At 38.2% G+C, this 16,077-nt stretch overlaps 1 protein-coding gene across 3 annotated transcripts in view; it reads right to left on the bottom strand.

The window, feature by feature from the left end:
• The window catches only part of Dock10 (dedicator of cytokinesis 10), a 234,268-nt gene that overhangs the window by 12,627 nt on the left and 205,564 nt on the right, over positions 1-16,077 (bottom strand). For all 3 annotated transcript variants that reach the window (XM_027942015.3, XM_027942017.3, XM_027942018.2), the window contains exons 42-50: positions 13,019-13,156; positions 12,238-12,420; positions 11,495-11,605; positions 10,273-10,488; positions 9,269-9,326; positions 8,861-8,959; positions 6,183-6,289; positions 4,676-4,798; positions 4,431-4,544 (exon numbers count right to left, since the gene is read on the bottom strand). In XM_027942015.3, the coding sequence (XP_027797816.2) occupies positions 4,431-4,544; positions 4,676-4,798; positions 6,183-6,289; positions 8,861-8,959; positions 9,269-9,326; positions 10,273-10,488; positions 11,495-11,605; positions 12,238-12,420; positions 13,019-13,156 (1,149 nt within the window). The remainder of the gene's footprint in view (positions 1-4,430; positions 4,545-4,675; positions 4,799-6,182; positions 6,290-8,860; positions 8,960-9,268; positions 9,327-10,272; positions 10,489-11,494; positions 11,606-12,237; positions 12,421-13,018; positions 13,157-16,077) is intronic.

Here is a 16,077-nt window from a genome sequence, read left to right as displayed (position 1 = left end):
ACAGGGCACCATCTGAAGGAAGGTTTCAACTTTTGCCCTGTCTATAGAATAAATGATTTATAAATGGGATACAGGTGATGACAGACCAGAGGCAGATTCCCATTTGCTTTGGCCCCAAGGTTATGAATCGACTGCCTTACGAGGCACCAGGAAATGTGGTCTTTGCATTCCCATCGTTAGTTTGATTTTTTAAAAATGTCATTTTACATTGCTGTAAGTGCCTTAATTTGTTGTGGTTGGGAAAGAGCATGTTTGAGTTAAAGAAGGACCTTGAGTCAGTAGCATCAACATGCGTGGATAATGAAACTTCAAGGCAATGCATCAGGATAAAAATGTACTTCAACAAACTGACAGGTAAAATCATTGACTCAGATGTTTTTGTAGGTACTTCAGAATCTTGCAATGCCCCTGTATCATCACTGGGATGTCATAGATAAGTGCCCCTGCTATACGTGTGTGTATATATGTATGTTTTACATATGCATACATGTGTGTCTAGATCATTGATCTTCATACAGGTGAGGAGTTGGAAGGGGGGATCACATCCTAAGTGGAGATGGGGGTTTTCACACTATACATGTGCCTTCCCTAAGTTTTTTTCTATTAAGATTCTGAGATGCATCTACACTCAAGTAAGCATGATTGAGAATCATAGAATTTAAATTCTTTGGTGCATAGAATAAAATTACCCCAGGTCTTCCAGTTCATTAATTCCAGGGGTATCTGGTCTTTTAACTTATGCAAGGGGCATCTACTTGCTTGCTTTTGTGCTAAACACCAGGACCTAAGGATTTCACTGATGTTGGTGGTGTTTGATCACTACTGCTGTTTCATTATTCTGGAAATGAGCACTTCATGGAACTTGGGGGGATACATTATGTAGGCTTCTGTGTGTAAAATTTACATAGCCAATGATGCCAGGTGCTGGGTTAGAGATTTCATGCTATGCAAGACTTGCATTTTTGAAAATCTCTGCTGTGGTAGAACAGTTTTCAACTTGTTTCCTAACGTCTGGCTCATTGCAGACACGATTAATATTAAATACCACAGCCAATATGATAAAAGGAAAGCACCAGTCCAGATGGGACATGACAATACATCCTCAAAGGTCTTTTGGAGGTGAAGAGCCAATTGCATAGTATATTCCCATAATTTTTAAAATGTTATTGTAAGACGCACATCCATGAGGATGTTAAAAGGTGGGTTTTACAGGGACATAAAACACTATTACGGATAAGAAATTATTTCAGACCATAGCAATTATGCTAATCAAGTTGTCGAGGTTTCATCTCAGACCTTCAGAACTTCTATTCTGCACAAGTTTCAGGAGATGTTCACATCTATTTTGTGTGTATTTATCAAGAGTGGAGGGCTGTGAGCTTCCTGCTCTTGTTGAATACCAGAGTTCCCTCTGGCCATTTGGTGTCTTGGGATGGGCATTTGAAAGCCCTCTACACAGTGCAGATGGAGGCTCTAGGTTCTGCTTCTCAGGACCACCTCCACTAGTTCTCCTTGTTTCAAGGGCTGGGGTTTCAGCTTGGAGGGCCATGCTTAGGCATGTTAGGCATGTTCTCACGTCTGCACATTTGACAAAACATTGTGCCTTTTAAGCTTGGAATGGAATTTTTTATAAAAGACAATTGAGATTACTGACAGCATTTAGAAAAGAAGTCAGGCGAACAACCAGCATGCTTTACTAAGGAATCTGAAAAAAGAACAAAGTTAGGTCATTTGAAAGTAGCTTTCCCAGTCCTTCCCCATGGCCCACTCTATTTAGTACAGGGATTTTCAAGTATCTTTTAGTAGGTGAGTTAAGGACTCATGGCCCCAAATTTATAAATGAAAGTAGGAAATACCCATATGGTGTGGAGGTAGGAAGGAATTTAAAGAATTACAAAAAAGTATGTGCTGGACAAGTGAGCTGAATGGGAACAATGTGTGGATAGTGAAAGAATCTTTCTTTTCAGCTCAATGGACAATACCATGGCAAACCTTAGAAGCTGCTATTTTTGTAGATGGAAAATGGTTCAAAATAGGTGACTTCATGTGGCTCAAAATCACACAAATTCTCCTAGAGATCTCTAGGAACTGGAAGGAGATTTCTGCCTTTGTTTGTTTTTCAAATTGCTTACCTTACTTGTTTCTGTATCTCTGGAGACTTTACGTATTAGGTAAAGATTTATTTCCCTGTTCAATTTCTGTGTTGGAAACGATACCACTGAAAATGCTCAGATCTTGCCACCAAAAGAGCCCCATCTCTCCAAGATTCCCTTTGGAAAAGGGCAAAGTTTCCTTCAGGACTTTAGGAAGGTGCCCATAATTAGCCACCACTCCAACTTCTGAAATTCCGACCACCTTCATCTTAATTAGCTATAATTCATGGTGGCCTGAAATAAGCAGGCAACCTCCAATACTAAGTCAACTCTATGACAGCTTACAATATGTGGTTCACATTTTGTGTGTGTGTGTGTGTGTGTGTGTGTGTGTAATGCTTTCAGAACACAATCTCTACCTTTGTGGAATTAGAGGATATAAATAAATAATAAAAGTATACATTTTTGTAATTCAGGTAACCAGAATAAACACAATTTAGTTAAAGAAATTTGGGATGACTCCAAAATGAATGGGAGCAGGATTATCTCACCCTTTGCACCAAATATGAATTTGCACAAAAAAAGTTAAGTTTCAGTAAAACCAGACAGAGGGAAGTGTGAGGATTATTAGAGCATGCAAATGTGGAGAGAGAGGAGGTGAACTTACCACAGCCTGGAACAATCAAGACCAAAAGAAGAAAAGAGTAAACATCTGCATTAAAAACTAATTGGAAGGCAGCATGATTTTTTCTACCTGTTCAACAGCCCATGTCTTAGACAGTGGTTGGAGAAGCCAGCAGGTAACAACATGATTGTCACAACCAGGGTAGCAGTGGTGATTCACTGCTCTTTCATTGCCAAGGTCACAGAAAGAAAGTAGTTGTGTTTTGGTTAGCCAAACACACGTCCTGCATGCCACTTCTGCACTGCTCAGTTAGCCTGTGGCCATCTCCTTTGAAACCCTATCTTTCCCCTTCAATTCCTCAACTCCCACATCCTCATTGGGCTTTCTGCCATTTTTCTTGCTAATGATTTGCCAAGGCCACACATTGCATATTTTCTTCATGGCTTCCTAGGTACTGTTTTCTCTCCTCTCCCTAAGAGTCTCAGGCTTCTTCTCTCTCCTCCCAAAGACAATTGCACTGCAGATAGTTCACATTTCTTTCCAGACTCCCCCCAACTATCTGAATTTTGCTATTTCCTGTGGACCATGTTCTCAACCATTAGGTCCCTACATCTCCACAGTCCTGATGCTGCTGAGAAATGAGAGAATCCAGGCGAGATGAAGCTGGTGAGATGATTAAGTGGCCACTCATTGATACTTTTCACCAGGTGGGGAAAATCCATTTTCATTAACTCAGATGTTAGTTTGGTGGAGAGGAAAACAGACACTTTTCAGAAGACTTCCATGGGCAACGATTTAGAATGACCATGCTGGATTTAACTCCAGCTGTGGCCTTAAAAGATTCTGAAGAGAACAAGACATATGGGCAGAAGCACTTCACATGGCAGGTGTAGTGGGAAGAAAGGGAGAGGTCTGAAAGTCACTGCCATTGTGAGAACCAAAGAATGGCATGTGTGTCCCAGGACAGCATAGTGAAATACTTCTGCTGAAATAGAAGAATGTCATGGTCCTTCCTGAAAAGAAGCAGCATGGTGCCTGGGTTTATCCTACCTAAAGCACTGCCACGAGGAGACAGATATTTATGATTAATATATAATACATTCGCTTTAGGCCAATGCTATGGCTAGCTAATATTTTCAATCGTGTCATTACTTATGCAATAAATTGAGAAAAGACAATCTTCAAATTATGTTGACCTCCAACACAGAACAAAGGAGCCATAGGATGTCCTGCTTTGAAACACTGGTAATATGAAAGCAGGAGAGAAGAATTCACATGGTTGTGAAGTTGAAGGTTTGGTAGGGTAGAGACCCTAGGGAGCCTTTTATTTCCTAGAATGCCATGAAGGTCATTTGTTCAATCATGTTCAATTTGATTTCACTTTAATCGACATAAACCTATAGTTAGATATTCTGGGGTGAACTGGAAGGAAGAGAATGTTGGACATGTCAACATCCTTTATTTCCAAGAAGTTAGAAATCACTATTTTTAGCTCAGCTGTTATTAAATCTTGTGGATTTCTCTGCTTGTTCGTTCCCCAATTTAGTCCATGTCTATGGGTAAGCAGGTAGAGGCTCCCATCTGGAGAAACACTCAGGTACACTCAGCACCCCACACCCCCAACGCACTGCACATATAGTCAGATGTCATATAAAAATGACATCCCACTATTCAACAGAATTCAGAGACCATGTCACCTCTAGTGAACTTACCTGTCCATAAAATGCCACACGATAGTAGCGACCAAACAGCCGCTTCTCTGAGTTCACCACCTCTGCCACCTTTAGGTATGACCGGTGGATGTCATAGTAGAGATCGGACAATTTCTGAAACCACAAATCAAAGGGTTTCCTGAAGACGAGGCTGACATAAAAAGAGGGGAGTTCTTACATTTGAAAACGGTAAGGAATCTGCCAACTTGACGTAGGATATTTTAACTAGCTTCTAAAATGCGTACCTTGAAGTCTCGCTGCTTTTCGAAGACAGCAATGATGGGCTTGTTGACGTCAGCAATGAGTTCATATCGCTCCGACTTCCAGAGAAACTCCACACACATGTACAGCTGCTCCACCAGGATATTCTGCAATACCCCAGTCAGGATGAGATTTTCCATGATTAAGGTTGTGGCTCATCCCTGACTCTTGGTTTCAAAATGGCTGCATTATCAAGTTTTTTTTAGTAGTGGGATTCCTGATGGTTGTTCAATATTGACAGTTGCAACCCAGCAAAACATCACAGAGTCATATCAGAGTCTTCCCTTCTCTCACTGTGACCACCTAACTTATGCATCAGATGTGCTAATTTTAATCTATGAAATGCCTTTGTCTTTTCTAGTTCTGTCCATTATCACTGTCGCTGACTTAGATCACATTACTGTTACCTCATGGCCAGACCCCTGCAGTAGTTTTCCAATTGTCAATATTCAACGTGAAAATATCCAGAACTTTTATTTATGTCCCATTCATCTGTGTTCTGACCACTTTCATGTCAAAAGTTGTTCTCTTTTTCCTTGCAACCAGTTAAGATGTCTACATTTATCATTTGTTTCCAACTGGCCACTCTCCATCCCGAAGGATGCTATCAGCAAGATTCTAAATTCTTCAAGAGCAGGAATTGTGCCTTATTTATCTTTGTTTCCCAGTCCTTAACTCAATGTCTCATAAGAGCAATGGTTATTAATTAATAAATGTCCAACTAAATCAAATTACATAAGCTCTAAAACAAATGCATAATATTGTTGGAATGTTTCCAACATGTCTTAAGATTTGTAAGCATTATTTGAAATGCTTAATATAAAATATGCAATTGCATTTACTATTTATTTGCAATATATACTAAATCAATATAGAACCATATGTAAAATTTAATCAAAATCCATCCCCCCTGAATTTACATTTTGTACCCTTTCTTTTCACCCATGTAATAGTAAGATTAAAAAAAATTAGCTTATGGAACATTTTATTACTTGATAGGGAAAACTCTATTTTAGTTATCAAATTAAGTAATTCCTAGTAATTTCATTTGTTAATGAAAAATAACCCACAATTTTCATGTCTGGAGGTTTTTCTGAAGAAACCAGTGAGGCTTTTGATGAACTGCATTTGTAAATAATCTTTTTAGTGCATAAAAAAAGCTTTCACCAGCTCATAAAATTTTTAGCATCCCTTCCTACCTTTACCAAAAGACTACTGATTGCATGACTTACAGAAGAGCTGATCATGTTCATCCTAGAGAAATAAGTAAGCCTTAGCTTAAATTTTCATAGAAAATTATGCACAATCAATGGAATCTGATATCTATTAATCTTGGCTTACATTAGCCTAATTTCATTTTGTTTAATGAAGTCATAATACACCGTAACTTTATCTGACTTCTGAATAAGCTCTTTTTCCTCTATTTGCTTAACATTACAATTCAGAGCGTCTTTTTATTTAATTATTATGCATTAATCATGATAGTCTAACCTCATTGTATGGAGTATCTTGCATTCCTGAATCTTCTTTCATTGCTCCTTCTTCTTTAATATTTGGTGTAATGCTCAGGAAAGCTGGCCATCCCATAGAGAACATGCCTTGGGAGAAACACACAAGACATTATTATTTGAATCAAATGTTGTTTGGGAAAGACAATGACTTTGTTTAGGATGTTAAAAGTGGTAGTATTATTCAATTCACATAATCAACAAGATGGTTATATTGTGACTTTTGATAAATACTGCCTGCCAGTCAACCAGCATTTCCCCTTTATAATTTTTGTATCATTTTCTTGTGGCATTGTGTGTAAAGAGCTAGTGTGGCGTTTTGAAGAGAGCATAGAATTTGTAGGTAGATGTAGTTGCAATGTTCTGGTTCATTTAACCTCTCTGAGCCTGTTCCATCTTTTGTTCAACTGGAGACATCAATATCTATTTCAAAGGATGTTGCAAGGATTAAAAACACAATATTTGAGAAAACACCTGGTGTATTCTGTGAATTGTAAAGACAATGCTCAAGACTCACTAGGTTTCACTCTTGCATTATCTAGAAACCTTCCTACATCTTTCTACTATCCTGGCCACTAACTTTTAAAAAGTCCTAAATAAGATTAAAACACTCTACAGGTATATGTGATATCTAGATGATACTGAGAAATGTTCCCAGAGGAGAAATCAGGTGTGAATGATGGGGAATGTGATTGGTGAGGGTCACAGGCTGCAGTGACAGAACAGCCTTTGAACGTTGGTTCCATGGCAAGCTGAACTGCAAGCACTGTTTCTCTTGGTTTTCTCATCCATGAATAGGAAGTGATAAAGGCACCCGAGTCATAGATGTTACTGATGATGAATGGAGACATCGCCAGGATGTTGCTTAGCACACAGCCTTCTATGGAGCAAGCGTTTTCCAAGCTCCAGGTCACATTCTGGGGAATGATTCCACTGTTACCACATTAGACATGTAACTAAATTCTTTTCCCAAACATGCTAGAAATCATCATCATCATCAGCAGCAGCAGCATTGCGATCCAAACCTTGGTTTTAAAAATTAGACTTTCCTACTTTTTAGAATGATTGTACATGTATTAAAATACAAGAGAATTGATGGTAGAAGGAAACACCACAACACAATTCCCACAGGACCATGATCATTTAATGCATCTGAGGCAGCTGCACTTTCTTCAGTTGCCTGTCTTCACCATGTCTTTACCATGTGCACACTGCAGGGAGGGCACAGTTTATTCTGCTGACTCAGAAACATCACAACATAGAAGTACATTAGAAACTTCAAATACAAGCCTGTGAGTTTCAGAAACCTGGTGGATATGAATATATGCTCGTGCATCTCAAGTGATCCCTTTCTCTGAAGTTTACTAATAAATATATCCTTTTTTCCCAGTGGGTATATTATATTTTAATATCACCACAGGTCTAAAGTGAGCATTTTAAAATGTTTTAAAATTATAAATGCATACAGCTTTTGGGCACATAAATTTCCACAACTTCTCAAACCGATACTTGGTTTTATCAGTTTTCTTCAATTCATTTTCAGTTATAATTTGAAGCAGTTTTTCTGAACTATATGTTATCTGATTATGATATAAATAGATGGGCAGGAAGTGCATGTTAAATAAAAAGATGCTATTTTTAATGATTTGCATATAAAGTGAGGCTAAATAGAAAACATGGAAGTAAGCAAGAAGATGCCTGGATTTCAGGGTGAATATGAGCTAAGATGCCAATTGTCTTCTCCAAAGACCATAAAGAAGTTATCTTATTGTTCCACAGTTCATTCTGGTCATTTGGTTCAAATGTCTTCTATGCAAAATCTACTGTGACCTTTTAGAAAATATACACATATTTAAATGGGATGTAGTAGATTTCTGAAATACTGCAACTAAAGTTCATTTACATGTTTAGGTATTTTGATATTAATGTTTACAAATATATTTCTGGTGTCCCTACACTGAGTTTTTCCACTCAAAATTGCAAGTTAAGATAGTGTTATCAAGTAGATTTTAGTTCATAAATTTTGGGTTTAAACAAACTTTTCCGAGAGGATATAGATTACACGTGTTAACTATTCTTTTAAAAAAACCAGTAACTTTAATTTTTGTTATATTTTACCAGACATTAATGATGGAATATCTTTAATTAAAGGAAATCCATGCTGCAAATTATGTGTTATAAATTGACAGTTTATGCTTTTAAAAATGAATTGGAACATGCTGATTATAAAATCCTCCATATATAGTATGTGTACATATCTCTGTTGTTGTGTCTCTTAGTTGAAATAAAGTATTTATTACATTTACAAATTAAAATAGATTCTTTTCGCATATTAATCAATTCATCAATTTCTAAATAAAATTCCAATGGCCAACCCAAATGCAGATTGGTACCCAAATATGACCATAGCTCACAATCCTGAATGTTGGCTAACACTCAGTTCTGTTTGCTGAGAATTTTTTTTTCTAGAAATCTAACTTCCTAAATTGTGAATAGAATTTCTGAACATTACTAACTTAACGTTTTTGCAGTGTAAATTCTGCAGGTCTGAGATAGTTTTTGCTTTGGGAATACATCTAAAATGTTTTCAATGAAATAAAATTTAGGCAGCAGCTTGATTTCCTCTGCATGGGGGTGAATAAGCACAGTTAGATCACTCACTTCCTCCACCTGGAGTTGTTAGTAATGGATTACTATCGCAGGGGTGGGTATCCTCTGGGAGCAGGGATGATGTGCAAATCTTTTCCATTTTCCAGTAACCTATGGTAGTGCAAGACGAAGTTAGACCATGTTTTTGTTAATCCAAGCTTATGAAACTACAAACCATTAATCAATGAAATAGTCTCATTTTGGACAAAGAAGCTGACCATTCAGTTAGCCTTGCTGTACATAAAATAGATAAACTAGTGGAACAATAGTTAAAATTTTCGAGTGCATCATAATAAGAAACATCTGTGAAAGTGACTGTTAATAAACCATAACTGAGATTAATATAATACAAAATTAATAAATTAATTTTTAGCTAGGTTTCAATGTGTGTGGACTCCCCCCTTCCCGTGGCCATCTTACCCTTCCTTTTCAGGTACTCTGCGATGAGGGCAGCGATATGGATGTAACACATAGCAGCCTGTGACAAGAAAGAAAACAAGGATTCCGAGGATGGATTTTACTCTTTATCTTGCTAGGACTAATAATCTTCCATATTCCACATCAGAATATGTTAGGTAGAAGAATACTATGTAATGACAGCATTGAAAGTAAGAATCAATTGGATTTCTGAAAATTTCACCATCGAGAATAAAACAAATATTTGGGATTTTCTGTTTGTTTTTCCTGGTATGATTTTGAAATGCGTAAAGAAACTGGTCTGAACAATTTTCCTACAGCATTACTTTCCTTCCTTAAGATCTAAGCCTACCTTTTAAAAAATCTGTAGGTCCTTTTCTTACTAAAACTATAAACTGTAGTAACTGGTCATAAATTGAAAATAAAAATTAATCAGCCTTCTAAGTTTTTCTACTTTCAGTGATGGCTTCTCTTCTGATTTCTATTGCCTTTGAAATGGCTAGGGGTTAGTACTTGATTAAACAGTGTGACCTGGTGTCACAGGTCAGTTACCCTCAGACCAGAATTACGTGGGTAATACTGTATTTTTCCATGGCTAGTGTGGACTAGCTGTACCAAGGACTAATTTCCTCCGCCTGAGCTCACTCACGATAGTAGCAAGCTTCCCCCTTCAAACCCAATTGCAGGGGAGGAATTTTAAAACAGAACATTAATTTTTATGACTCTTAATTTCCAGACCGCCTCACCACCACCCTCCATGCCTCAGGGTATAAGCATTCAGCTCTGCACTGCTTTTCATACATGGCTGTCACCCCCACTTATTAGATGTCATCTACTTGGAGTTGGGTGTCCTTGAGTTCTACATGCTAGCTTGTCGGACACCATATATAGTGGAGTCATGGTGGAAATGTACGGTGACACTTTGTGATTCATATTGTACATGAAAATTCAGTAATCCTGATAACAGGATGTGACCGATAGCGAGTGAATGAGCCTTTGCCCGTCACCTCGGACAGGTCTCCATTCCTTGCGTGAATCTTGGCCATGCTTTCTAGCCAGGTCCTTCGTAGTTCGGGGGTGCTTGCGTAGGAATTCGCCAGGCTGTATTGGAGGTCCACCAGCATCTCAGGGTCCTTCTCGTGTTCCTTCATCTGAGCCGTGGCCATCAAAACTGTCCGGATTCGCTTAGTTAGGTCTTTCACCTCCGCTGGGAAATTGCTGTTCTTTGGAAAAGAGAGCACCTGGGTCATTACCTGTTTAGAGTTCCGAAGTGAACTTCCTTCAAGTCAGCTATTAGCTATGGCTTGGCATCACGGTTTGGTGTAGCCTACATGTTGCTCATCAATGTTTGCATTCTACATATGCAAATTCTATGTGTTCTGATTATGGCAATACACATACATCTGAATATGAGAATTATAGGAGACTCTCCTTTGGCTTTCTAGCTTACTTTTTTCTGGGATAGCATCCTGATAGCCTTTGAGATCCTGTCCTCTCTGACTCTAGTTCACATGATTTGAAAATGTCTGATTTCATTCATAGGCACCACAGGTGGCACAGGGCACTAGTCTGGCCAATCATATTTTCTCCCAGGCCACTGTAATTGGCTTATTATAGAAGATTGGATCAAAGAGATTCAGTGCTGGGTCTTTAATTGGTATTATCAAATGAGGAGCCTTTCCCACTCATAAGCACTATCAATGTGCTCATGACTTCTGAGAGCAATCCCCTGGGGAGATCCTACCTGTAATAAAGTGAACAAAGACGACCTGAACATAGAGATCAAGAAAGAGGCAAAAGAGAAACAGTAGGGGAGGAGTGTCTAAAAGCATTATTTTAATCTATGAGACTAGTCATGATGGAAGCTTGGCTCTACCCCTAGAATTTTCAATATAATAATTAAAGGAAAAAGTCTTCTGAACGTGCTAACAGAAAGATAAGATGTATTTGCCCAAGAATGGGGTGTGAGTGAATCACTTCATTTCAGGATATTTCTGGTAACTATTCTTGTATTATACCTTTCAATATATCTTGGAAATTCTACCCAATAGACTGTGTGCTGAAAACGTAGGAGCTATCAATGCTATCAAGTAAACTCAATATAAATATTCAAAGTCTCTGTAAACAAAATACAGAATTAATTTGTTTATGATTCTACTATCTCATGAAAAGAATCCTCCTCAGCTTATTCTTGATTCTTAAGAAAAAAGTCCACGAAGCATTTCTTACTTTCATCTGCTTGTCTCCATTGGCAAAGTTATTGGTGATTGCGAGGGAATGTTGAAACCGAGAGCCTCCAATCCCTGCATCAGCTATTAACTGGCTTACTGCTTTGATGAGCTGGAAGGCAAATGAAAAATGAGCCCCTGAAGCAAAATGCAAAATAGTATTTTTAACGAAATTCACTGGATTGGATTTATGTGTCATCTCTCCCTGTAGGTCCAATGCCCCATAGGTCACTATGGCATCTTCAGAAGGCCACGTGATCCAGGGCATTTCCTTCCAAACATGAGTGCCTGGGGAAAGCTGTAGCAATCTTGGATACCTTAAAGAAAGACATTTATGCATTTAGAATTTGGTGTGTTTTGTCTTCCAGCACTGGCAATGGTTACCTGAGTTGTCTACCCTATGTGATTCTATTTCCTGGAAGAAGAAAGGAAAGCACAATGTATAAGTGGAGATATTGGCTGTGTGGATTTCTGCCCAGCTGAGCTCCTCCTATAAAGCAGAACCCAGTGTACTGGTCTCTGTAAGGAGAATCTGGTGGAGGAGTTGTTGACTGGTTTCCTGGGGACAAGAGGCTTCAGTTACTGCTGAAACACATCAGTGTGTGTGTGTGTGTGTGTGTGTGTGTGTGTGTGTGTGTGTTCTGGTGCTGGAACTGAACCCAGGGCCTAGTGCATGGCAGGCAAGTGCTCCATCCCCAATCTGTGGCTTTACCAACGGCATTAATGAAAACTGGTGGTTCTTACCTGTAAATGGGAACGGACAATTGACTTCTGCTTGTTAAATTCAAAATTCTTCCTCATGAAGAAGTACAGAAGTGCTGAGGCTTCCATCTGAGTTGACCGTGACCTGTGGTTACAGCATTTTAGGACTTCATAGCAGAACGATCCACAGAGGTCAGCAGGCCCTTGAAAGAATGCTGAGGGAAACTAGAGAAATGGAGAATGGATTGAGTAGGCAACAGTCCTTCATTTAGCTCTCATTTTTCTCGTATGTTTAAACTCCCTAGAACAAAACTCCTATTTTTTTAACTTACTCCTTTTTTTTCCATTTGCAAGTATTAAAGATATATTTTTATTTAAAAAAATCTATGTAATTATTCTCCACATCATTAGCTGATGACAACCCAAAATAACCAAATGAAAGCTCTGAAATGTCCTCTATTCACCAGGCATCTTTAAAACCACAGGTGTCAGTTATGTACCCTTGAAGACAGTGGCTATATCTACTTCAATGTGGGATCTTGAACTTGACATGGATGGATATGGCACTTGAAGGAATGCATTTTACCAAAGTCTGTTACAGCCACCGAGAGCCCAAAGCACTGTTGATTGGAGGCAATTTTATTTTCTTTTAGTATTCAATCAGGCAGAATATCAACTCATTTTGAGACCAGGAATCAATGTCTAGTCAAACCAAAAGAGAAGGAAACAAAGCTTCTTCCTGCCACACTGAGGGATGCCAGGATTATTATGTGTTTATTATCATCCTGAACTGAGCGTTCCCTGGAACCTGGCAGATGCTTACCTTGCATACAAACAGTCTCAAAGAGGCAAACACATGCTTCAGTGCTGTGGCTGACTGGTTGACTTGGAAAAAGAGCATGTAGGTGTCAAAGACCCTTTTCATCAATGAATTTTGACAGTCAGCTTGTTGGAGTTGTCTCTGGAAATTCAGCACAGATGTTATTTAGTATAAGTGAAAGAACACTTGCATTTCTTAAAAATATTTACTGTGAACCTACCATATGGTAGACACGATTCTGGGTGCTAGAAAAAAAAAAAAACACTGAGTAAGAAGACACGGTTCCTATTCTCAGGGAAACTTATGAAGCAGTGATGGAAAAACTGAGTGAGATGAGACAGCAGGATGCTTTGACAGATTTGCTTTGAGGGTGGGATTACATTGATAGGGTGATCAGTGAGGACTTTTTAAATGGGTGAATGGATACATGAGCCGAAAGAACAGTGCCTCAAGAGATCTGAGAGGACCTTCCCAGGAGGGACAAACAGCTGGTACAAGACCTGGAGTTGCAGGGGAGCTTCTGAGTTCAAGGTTGAGAAAGAAAAACAGAATAACTGGTGCATAGTAAATGGGGAAGGATCAGGGGAGAGATAAAAGGTGAGTCACAGATAGGCAGGTCCTGTGGGCACAGGGAAAGCCTTTCAAATGTGAGATTTGAGAAACATTTACACTGAGTTATAAACATTCAGAACAGACTTGTTCATCTAAAAGCAGGGCTTTCTTGGTGTAATGGTGCTATTGGATGTAGACAGTTTATTCAACAGATGCAACTTCTGGATCAATCCTTAATGTGCTAGCCAGGGTCTGTAGCTCATATGGTTATGTTACAAATATTTTTAATATCATTATGGAAGTATAATTGACATACAATAAATTGCACATATTCAAAGTGTGCAATTGGGTGAGTTTGACATTGGTATACACCCATGAAACTGTCACCACAATAAAGATAATGCACATCTCCATTACTCCCCAAAGTTTTTTTTTTAATACCTTCATTTTATTTATTTATTTTTATGTGGTGCTGAGGATTGAACCCAGAGCCTCACATGTGCTAGGCAAGTCCTCTACCACTGAGCCACACGCCCAGCCTCCCAAAGGTTTAAAACATCTTTTTTTGTAATCCTTCTTTCCTGTCTCCTCCATATCCCTGGGCAACCACCGATCTGCTATTTCTATTGTGTGCATTTTCTAAAATTTTATATAAATTGAACAATATAGTATATACCCTTTTTTTTTTTTTTTTTTTGGTTTGGCTTCTTAAACTTAATCCACGTTGCATCCTGTAGTGGTAGTTTCTTGTTTTTACTGCTTTTTATCAGAGTAGTCTGTTGTATAAATAGAAATTCATCTAGCTGTTGATATATAATTGGGTCTTTTACCCTACACAAAACTCAAAGGGAATCAAAGACCTAGGAATTAGTCAGAAAGTTTGCAACTGCTAGAAGAAATCATAGGCTCAACCTTCCAACATATTGGTGCAAGCACCCACTTCCTTAATAAGATCCCTGAAGCTCAAGAAATAAAGTCAAGAATCAAGAAGTGGGATAATGTCAAATTAGAAAAAGCTTCGACACAGCAAAGAAAACAAGAGCATGAAGAGAGAACCTACAGAAGGGAGAAAATCTTGCCAGTTATTCCTTATACAGGGTATTAATATCCAGACTATATAAAGAACTCAAAAAACTTAATACACATATACAAAATAACTGAATCAGCAAATGGGCAAAAGAACCAAAGAGACATTCTCAAAAGAAGAAATACAAATGGCCAACACATATATGAAAAAATATTCTACAACCCTAGCAATGAGGGGAATGCAAATCAAAATTACGTTGAGATTTCATCTCACTCCAGTTAGAAAGGCAATCATCAAGAATACAAATAATAATAAATGTTGGCTAGGATGTGGGGAAAAAGTTACACTTGTACATTGTTGCTGGGACTAAGAATTAGTACAACCACTTTGGAAGCAGGATGGAGATTTGAAAAGACTAGGAATGGAATCACTATATGAACTAGGTATCCTACTCCTTGGTACCAATCCAAAAGAACTAAAATCAGCTTACTACAGTGACAGCCACATCAATGTTTGTAGCAGCTCAAGTCACAATAACTAAACTATGGAACTGACCTAGATGCCCTTCAACAGATGCATGGATAAAGAAAATATGGCACATATCCATAATGAAGCCGTACTCAGCCATAAAGAAGAATGGAATTTTGGCATGTGCTGGTAAATGGACAGAAATGAGAACATCATGATAAGGGACATAAGCCAGACTCAGAAAGTCAAGGGTGGAGTCTTTTCTCTTATATGTGGAAGCCAGAGTGAAAAGAGAAAAGAAAAAAAAAAGGGTAGGGGATCCTGTGAAAATAGAAGGGAGATCAGTACAATAGAAGAAGGAGAGGGAGGAGGGACTGGAAAAGGGAGGAACTGTGAAATGAAATTGACCAAATTATGCTACGTACATACATGAATATCCCACTGTGAATTCCATCTTTATGTATATTTATAAAGCACCAATTTAAAAAGCAACAATTAGGTAGAAGTAAGACCAGTAAAATAGAGGAAGGGGAGGTAGGTGGAGAAAGAAAGTGGAAGCAGTGGGGACTGAAATGGAGCAAATTATATTCCATGAATGTCAAAATGAACCCCACTATTAAGTATGATTATAATGCACTAATAAAAATGTTCAAAATGAATCAAAGTGTGAAATATGATATATCAAGAACTATGTAATGTTTTGAACAGCCAACAATAAAAAATTAAAAAAAAATAAAAAAATAAAAAGAACTTTCTAAAAAAAAAATGTTCAAAATGGGCTGAGGCTGTAGCTCAGTGGCAGAGCACTTGCCTAGTATGCATGAGGCACTAGGGTTGATCCTTAGCACCACATAAAAATAAAAACAAATAAAATAAAGGCACTCTGTCCATCTCTAAATACAAAAATATTGTAAAAAAGGACACTTTAAAAATAAAGCTATTGTGTGCTGGGTGCAGTGGTGCACACCTGTAATCCCAGTGGCTCAGGAGGCTGAGGCAGGAGGATCACAAGTTC

This window comes from Marmota flaviventris, chromosome 11 (assembly GCF_047511675.1).
Source record: "Marmota flaviventris isolate mMarFla1 chromosome 11, mMarFla1.hap1, whole genome shotgun sequence".
Classification (NCBI taxonomy): Eukaryota; Metazoa; Chordata; class Mammalia; order Rodentia; family Sciuridae; genus Marmota; species Marmota flaviventris.
Note: the sequence above shows the minus strand (reverse complement) of the source record. Positions and strands in the feature narration are given on the sequence as shown.